Source organism: Lactuca saligna, chromosome 4 (assembly GCF_052625555.1).
Source record: "Lactuca saligna cultivar CGN05327 chromosome 4, ASM5262555v1, whole genome shotgun sequence".
NCBI lineage: Eukaryota > Viridiplantae > Streptophyta > Magnoliopsida > Asterales > Asteraceae > Lactuca > Lactuca saligna.
Window position 1 is genome coordinate 127218095 of NC_136420.1, and position 8855 is coordinate 127226949.

Consider the following 8855-nt stretch of genomic DNA (forward strand, 5'->3'; position numbering starts at 1 on the left):
GTGTGGAAAACTGAATGAAGGATGAAAGCTATCATATCAATACATATATAAGAACATAAGTGTATAGATATAGTTTTGATCTAGAAGATGAAAATGGTTTTGTAAGACATTTAAGAGTTTTGAACAATAATTAACAGTGACTTGATGTCATTTTAATAAACATTTCAAAAGTAATACATTTGATAACAAAGTATTTTTAAGATAGGAAACCATTTCATACATCACATTTTGAAGCATGTGAAATCGGTTGGATGAAAACACAGTTATAAATCACATGTGATTGATTCTATAACATGCTGTTTTCTACTTGTATTCTCCCCCTCCCATTAAAGCATTTAAAATCATTTAAAACATTGATTAAGAGGTATGAACTCACTTGTAGATGGTGGTTTGAATGAACTGAACGGTGTAGGATTGCTAAGTGTCAAGTAAAAACTTGTACACACCCAAAGATCCTAGCTAACTTGTACACACCCAAAGATCCTAGTTAACATATAATCACACATATATGCACCCAATTAGTCTTAAACTACCAATTGAAAATGTTAAGACATCCTAGAACATGATAAACACCTTATATAAGTGTTATAAGCCCTAAGGATTGCATCTAAGTTGTTGTAGGACAAGGCTAGTGGGTATAGGGTTCCAAAGGACCCCATTATTCAGTGTACTCTCCAAGACCATAAAAACAATGAGTTTACGACCGTAAGCTCCTAAGCCTTAGTTTATTTGGTGTTTTGAAGTCTTACATGTCCCTTAGAAGTATTGCTACTTAATGGCTTAGTCCTTGGAAGAGATTAGGGCACCTTTCAACTCCTTTGAGGAGTTCACGACCCTAGAACCAAATCCCTTAGAGATTACGGCTGTAATCTCTCATGGGCATGGTGTTTTTGGTGTTTTCAAGTCCTACACACATTAGGGTACGAGTCTAGGCTAGTTTCACAAGGTAAGGAAGGGACTAGGGCACACTTTTGGCCCTTAAAGAAGGGTTCACGGTCCAAGGTGTTCTTGGGCCGTAAACTCTTTGATCTTGTTGTTTTCATATGATTTCTAGGTTATTAGACACATATCAAGCCCTATAATACACTTAGATAGAAGTACTCACGATTTGGGACAAAAGGTCGAAGATCCGTGAGAGGGAATTTGGCTTTTCTCTAGTTGGAAATAGAACAAATTAATAAATATGGCTAAGGACCATATATATATATATATATATATATATATATATATATATATATATATATATATATATATATATATATATATATATATATATACCCCTAGGGTTTTGGACCGCAAACTCTATGTTTGGGTCGTATAATTCCAATTTCTTGGAGTATGAAATGTCATTGTTGCGCAATAACCCTAATAACATCCCCTCTACTGGCATCTCCTAAAGTGTTAATCATAAAATGTTCAAACTTATCCCAAATCATCCGAAAGTTAAAAGTAACTGTTCTGACTTCTATTGACTTGATATGTAGTACAAAATGGAAATTCTGGGTTGTCACATAATTTACTTTTACTTTTTGTTTTGTTTATATTTGGGTAACTTTTTGTACACATTTAGGTAACGAACTTGTTGAAAGTGTTCACATCTAAGATTTAACCTGCTATAGCAGATCATAATGGTCATATGTGAACACTTTCAACAAGTTTGTTACCTAGATATGTATAAAAAAAATAATTACCTAGATGTGAACATATCAAACAGTTAATTATCTTAATAAATCATTTTTCACATATATATATATATATATATATATATATATATATATATATATATATATATATATATATATATGTTCAGGTTCATTTGAGACCATTCTAATTTTGTGAGACCGTGTGACCAAATCTAAAAATAATTTTAAAATGCAAAAGAAATGGAAAAATCCAAAAATTCCTTTTTATAAATATTATTTTCGGAACTTGAATTAACTAAAAAAAATAAAAAATAAATAAAAATAAATAAATAAATCCCGTTTTTTTTTTTTTTTTTTTTTTAAATATGTGAAATATTCTAATAGAATATTACACTGACATACTATAAAAAATAAATTTAAAATGCAAAATAAATGGAAAAATCTAAATTTTTTTTTAAATATTATTTTTGGAACTAGAATTAACTAAAAAAAATAAAAAAAATAAAAAAATCTCGTTTTTTTTTAAAAAATACGTGAAATATTCTAATAGAATAATACACTGTACATATTCTAAAAAATAATTTTAAAATGCAAAATAAATAGAAAAATTAAAAAAAATCTTTTTTTAAATATTATTTTTGGAACTTGAATTAACTAAAAAAATAAAAAAATGCGTCTTACGGTCTCACAAAATTAGATCGTCTCACATGAATTTAACCATATCAAATGAGAACACCTAAAAGGTTGAGAACGCGAGAACAAATCTGAACCATTTAAATATTAAGATCTAAGGCTATTATTAAATGGACGCTTTATGATAAATTCTAAAACTACAGGCATTAAAGTGTAACTTTTAAATTGACAGAAAGGCATAATAGGAATTGAAAAATTACCTATTTCTTACAATTTCTCACCCTTTCTCCTCTTTCCTTTCATAATCCCATATCTTTATCTCCACCGATCTCTCTCTAGGGTTTCAAAACAAGCGTCTCTCTCAATGAATTCAGGTCCTTTTTCTTTCCTCTCTTCCCGTCGATCATTCCACTGCCGTCTTACCCCAACTTCAGGTTTGAATCCACGTATCAAATCAGTGACATTGGATTCCAGTTCCACGACAATCATCGACGATCCGACATCGACTTTCGCTTCAGAAGAAGAAAGTCCAACGAAGATCGGCGCTAGGGTTAGGTATGAATTTCTAGATCTTTGATCATATATTTTGTTTGACTAATCATTAATGACGAAGAAATTCAATTTTAGTAGTTGGGGAGAGTGAACCGTAGTTTTAGAAAGAACCAAGGACAAAACTGTCATGATATTACAATGGAGCATGATGTGGTGATTAGTGAATACGAGCATAATCGTTGTATATATACAATGATAAGCCTCATGCCTTCATCGATAGGCCACTCGATTGCGTGATTCTTTGCTTCGATTGTGTGCATCACTGATGATCAAAATTTTGTTTTTCCGATTTTAATAGTTTGCCCAAGTTTGGATTGACGAGACTCGTTTGATCTGTATATTTTGATTTTCCGCCAGATATCCGAATCTCTACCTTTTCGTATTACATATGTATGTTTGCATATGTTGTGGTTGAGATTCGAATGGTTATGGTATTAAATCGATTCAGTTGGTAGATCTGAAACAAAATAAAATGGAAGTTATTTGCTTCGAGAAACTGATGCTTGTCCGGTTCGAAGTGTTGGAATGAAAAATAAACGAGTTTGGGACTGGTAATGGTTCTGTTTAAAGAAAGATCGATGCTTCAGTTTTTATCTGTTTCAATTCCGTGTGCCTGAGACGAGTTCATTTATGAATATAATTACAATTATAGAAATTCATATGTATTTTGTATTTTGTTCAGTCTCTTCATTTACTAAATTTGCTTCATTTAACTGATTGTTAATTGTATTTAATTCTGATTTTAGGGTTTTCTATCAAGAACATGAAATGATGAAGTATGAAATTGTTTCAGGAGCGAAGAAAGAACAATATGGAGCACCTCCACCGATTTGGTGGTTCATCGCAGTAGTGGAGTGGTAGGGGCTATTCTGGCAACCTCTTCATCACTTCGTTCTCTTGTTCCAGTTACTGTCGATGAGAGGGGGAGGAAGCAGAAAGAAAACGACAACAGGGGGTGTTTGGGTTGCTTGGTGTGTCATAAAACAATGGGAGAAAATGGAAGGGGTTATTGCTCTTGGCTAGCTGGAAACCACTAGCAAACACCTCTAGTGGGGGTGTTTTTGTTGCACCTCGAAGACAGGACAAAAATAAAGGAGTGTGAGAGGAAATAGAAGAATGAAAAATTGTATTTATCTGTGAATAGCAGTGCATTCATGTGTGAATAATAGTGAATGAATAGCAGTGCATTCATGTGTGAATAGCAGTGTATTCATTTGTGAATAACATTGAATGAATGTATTTATTTATGATTAGAGGTATTCATTTATTCAATTCTGAATAACAATGTACTTATTTGTTAATAGGAATGTATTCATTTGTGAATAACAGTGTAAGCATGTGTTAATGAGTATATTTATTTATGATTAGAGGTATTCTTTTTGTGGAGAAATAATAATTTTTACAATCTTTTTTACTTTCAACTGACTAAAAAAAGAAATTGGATTACTTGTAAATTGATGTGTATTTATTTTTGATTGGAGTAGTATCAGGTTTTTTGAAAAAAAGAACCATTTATGAATACAAATGTACTAATTTGGTGTTCGATTTCTATTCATTTTTTTGAACAAAAAAAAATTGATTTTTTAAAGATTTTTTTTTTCAATATTAAAATAAATTTTGATAAAAATGTTTTTTATATTCCATTAATAAGAAAAATAAAAATTTGAATATTTATTCCTTTTTTGGTAACTGATCCTAAATTTAAGGGAATTTGATTGAAATTTATTTTATTTTAATTTAATTAAAATATACAATTACTAGTATCCCCTGATAATTTGATTGGTCCAGAATTGTTCTCGCGTTCTCAACCTTTTAGGTGTTCTCATTTGATCCTTTATATATATATATATATATATATATATATATATATATATATATATATATTCCATGGAGACCATGACACTGATCAAAATAAACAATTAAAAAAATGAGTGTCACGTGTGCGAACAGTCCTACCCCAATGCTTGAAAAACGTGTCGGCAGCTCTATACATTCTTACGTAAATACCCCCTCAGCTATTCGCAAATCTTCACTTTCTCCCGTTTTGTTTTATACTTTTTCTACACTTACATTTTTCATAATTCCTACGTACCTTATGGTAGTTTTAAACACGTATAATCCTCATTTATTGAACTAAATTGAGTTTAAAGTTTAAACAGTCATGGACATTAATGACCCTATTAGTTTTTTTTTTTCTCACAATGAAGTTTAAGCAAAATGAAGGGGCCATTTAAGTAAATAAATATAAATATCTACTATACCAGCGACCACAGTTTATTATAACTTATCCGGAGTAATGGAATGAATATTTATTTATTAGTATTTTTATAGGTTTTGTTTTCTTTTGTCTCAATATGTTTCAATTCTTTTTATAAATGTTTTTTTGACACGCATACACTATCGTATTTAAAAAAAAAAAAAAAAAAATCAAGACTGGTTGACATATAACGAAAGTCTTTAAAGTTTCAACCCATATCTTATATTTAATTTAATATTTCTATATTACACAATTTTTTTTATGTAAAAATAGAAATATAAAAGTTAAAGTTTGTATTTATGAGATGTTAAATTTGGTAGTTTGAATTTTTTATTTTGGTGGGGACGGATTGAAACATGAGTACACGCTGACACAAACCCACTCACTCCAGCTCACAATGTACCGCCACTGCAACAATTTCAAATACCCATTCTTCACCTTCACTTTCATTTCAACCCAAATTCACCACCTCCAACGGTGGCCGGAAAATTTAAATCTCTTCCATGGCTTACTTCCACTTCTTACTTTACCTTTTTCTTCTTATCCTCACTGTTTCTGCTACAGACCAACAACGCCAAACCACATTCATTGTTCGAGTTCAGAACGACGCTAAACCTTCAATATTCCCGACTCATAAACACTGGTACGACTCTACCCTCGCTGCTCTTTCCGACCGGAGTCTTCCTTCTTCTCGCATTATTCACACATACGACACAGTATTCCATGGCTTTTCAGCTAAGCTTTCTGCTGTAGAGGCTTCCAAGCTTGAATCTGCTTTTGGAGTTCTCTCGGTTATTCCTGAACAAGTTCGTCATCTTCATACCACGCGTTCGCCGGAGTTTCTAGGGCTTAAGACGTCTGATAGTGCAGGGTTGTTGAAGGAGTCGGATTTCGGGTCCGATCTGGTTATAGGAGTTTTGGATACTGGGATTTGGCCTGAGAGGGAGAGTTTTAACGATAGGGGGTTAGGTCCGGTGCCGGTTAAGTGGAAGGGAAGTTGTGTTGCCTCCGGAGGCTTCCCGGCGACGTCTTGTAACCGGAAGTTGATCGGAGCTAAGTACTTCTCTGCCGGATACGAATCAACGAATGGGAAAATGAACGAAACGGTGGAGCATCGGTCGCCGCGAGATTCCGATGGTCATGGAACTCATACGGCTTCAATCGCCGCTGGTCGGTATGTTTTTCCGGCGTCAACTCTCGGTTACGCCCGTGGTGTCGCTGCTGGAATGGCGCCGAAAGCTCGTCTCGCTGCTTACAAGGTCTGCTGGAGCGCGGGTTGCTTCGACTCAGACATCCTCGCGGCCTTTGATTCCGCAGTCAACGACGGCGTAGACGTTATATCCCTTAGTGTTGGTGGCGTCGTTGTGCCCTACTACCTCGATGCAATTGCAATCGGTGCTTTTGGCGCCTCCGATCACGGTGTTTTTGTCTCTGCTTCCGCCGGAAACGGTGGTCCTGGTGGGCTAACAGTCACAAACATTGCACCATGGGTTACTACCGTCGGAGCAGGAGCAATTGACCGTGACTTCCCCGCCGACGTAAAGCTTGGAAACGGTAAATTAATTCCAGGTGTTAGCGTCTACGGTGGCCCCGCATTGGCGCACCACCGTCTCTACCCACTAATTTACGCCGGGAACGAAGGTGGCGACGGTTACTCTGCATCCTTATGTCTAGAAGGCTCTCTAGACCCTAATTCCGTACGAGGCAAAATCGTCTTATGCGACAGAGGAATCAATTCACGAGCTCAAAAAGGCGAAGTCGTTAAGAAAGCCGGCGGCATGGGGATGATATTAGCAAACGGCGTCTTCGATGGTGAAGGTTTAGTCGCAGATTGCCACGTATTACCTGCTACCTCCGTCGGTGCATCCTCCGGCGACGAGATAAGACGTTACATCACGTCAGCTTCAAAATCCAAGTCTCCCCCAAAAGCCACAATCATCTTCAAAGGAACCAGAATCAACGTCCGCCCTGCACCCGTCGTCGCGTCATTCTCAGCCCGTGGACCAAACCCCGAGTCGCCGGAAATTCTGAAACCAGACCTTATCGCTCCAGGACTCAACATTCTCGCAGCATGGCCGGACAAAGTAGGCCCCTCCGGCCTCGCATCAGACAACCGGAAAACAGAATTCAACATTTTATCCGGCACATCCATGGCTTGCCCTCATGTTTCCGGACTCGCCGCCCTGTTGAAGGCAGCCCACCCAGGATGGAGCCCAGCTGCGATAAAATCGGCATTGATAACAACAGCTTACACACTCGACAATCGTGGGGAAACGATGATAGATGAATCCACCGGAAACTCATCCACAGTGATGGATTTTGGGGCTGGACACGTTCACCCACAAAAAGCCATGGATCCAGGATTAGTCTACGACATCAGTTCATACGATTACATTGATTTCCTCTGTAATTCCAATTACACAACCAAAAACATCCAAGTGATTACCAGGAAGCACGCCGATTGCAGTCGGGCAAAAAAAGCAGGACACACCGGAAACCTTAATTTTCCGTCAATGACAGCTGTGTTCCAACTATACGGGAAGCGGAAAATGTCGACACATTTCATCAGAACAGTGACGAATGTGGGTGAAGCAAAATCTGTTTACACTGTGGGCATAAAGCCACCGAGAGGGATGAACGTGACAGTGGAGCCGATGAAGCTTGCTTTCAGGAGGGAGGGGCAGAAACTGAACTTTTTGGTTAGGGTGAAAGTGGTGGCGATGAAACTGTCCGCCGGAAGTTCCATTACAAAGAGTGGGTCGATAGAGTGGTCGGACGGGAAGCATGTTGTTAGGAGTCCGCTGGTTGTGACAATGCAAGAACCCCTGTGAAAAACGATGGTGGTTGTAGTAGTTGTAAGTTTTAAGTGGTATGAAGTTTTCTATTTCAGAAAGCAGGATGTGAAATAGTTTGGAAGAAGAAGGGTAAAAATGTAATGTAAAAAGGGAGCCAAATATATATTTGGTTTTGTAAACGTATGGAATTGTGGCAGTGAGTCAACTAGTCAAGTGCTGACTTGGCACTTGGCATTGTTTGTTACATTATGTGAGTAGTAAGAGTTTAAATTCGGAATTTTACAAATAATTTTTAGGAAAATGTTTACTTCTTACGATTACAAATGATTTTTAGGAAAATGTTTACAAATGATTTTCAGTGCAAGGTTATTTTTTATTACACCCCATAAAATTGGTGGGTGTCATGTTATATGCTCCCGTATATTTTTTAATGGAATAAAATGTAATAAATTAAAAATAATAAAAGGAAAATACTTTATTAATTAAACGAAATACATACTAATTAAAAAAAAACATAATTGAAACATAGTATAATAATATGTGATGTTTAATCATTGTCGACAAGTCATCAAAATCCTCCTGCGGATCTCCTTCAAACGATTATGATTCAATGTTTGTATCTTTAAACAACTTGTCTTTAATAAAATTGTCGACAACGAGATTCATTCGAACGTTGAATATGCGTTTCTGCTAAATCCGCACGAAGGTTGTGGTGCCCAAGCCGGTCGTATACTTTCGTTTTGGTTCCTCGCTAAACTCCCTTGTAAGTGAGTTATGCTTACGATACTTTAAATATAACTTATGTTTAAGTTTATTATCATTATTATGAACCTATAAACAAGATTTATCAGTGATTCAAAGGTATTATACCGATTGATCTATTTACAGGGATGATGTTTAGGTTGTGATTTAGTGAAGTGTTTAAAGTGGAATTTTCAAACAGTATATTTCGTATACCAAACGGACCTTACCTCC

The 8855-nt window shown here is 35.9% G+C and overlaps 1 protein-coding gene across 1 annotated transcript; it reads left to right on the plus strand.

Moving 5' to 3' along the window:
• The first annotated feature begins 5473 nt into the window (after positions 1-5473).
• Positions 5474-8124, plus strand: LOC145042786 (Subtilase family protein). The gene has a single exon (XM_078991262.1). It carries the CDS (start codon positions 5589-5591, stop codon positions 7914-7916), a length of 2328 nt encoding a protein of 775 aa, XP_078847388.1. The 5' UTR covers positions 5474-5588; the 3' UTR covers positions 7917-8124.
• The last annotated feature ends 731 nt before the right edge of the window (positions 8125-8855 follow it).

Excerpts from the sequence above, each read along its gene's own strand:
- LOC145042786 (XM_078991262.1), top strand. The coding sequence starts at position 5,589 with ATGGCTTACTTCCACTTCTTACTTTACCTTTTTCTTCTTATCCTCACT.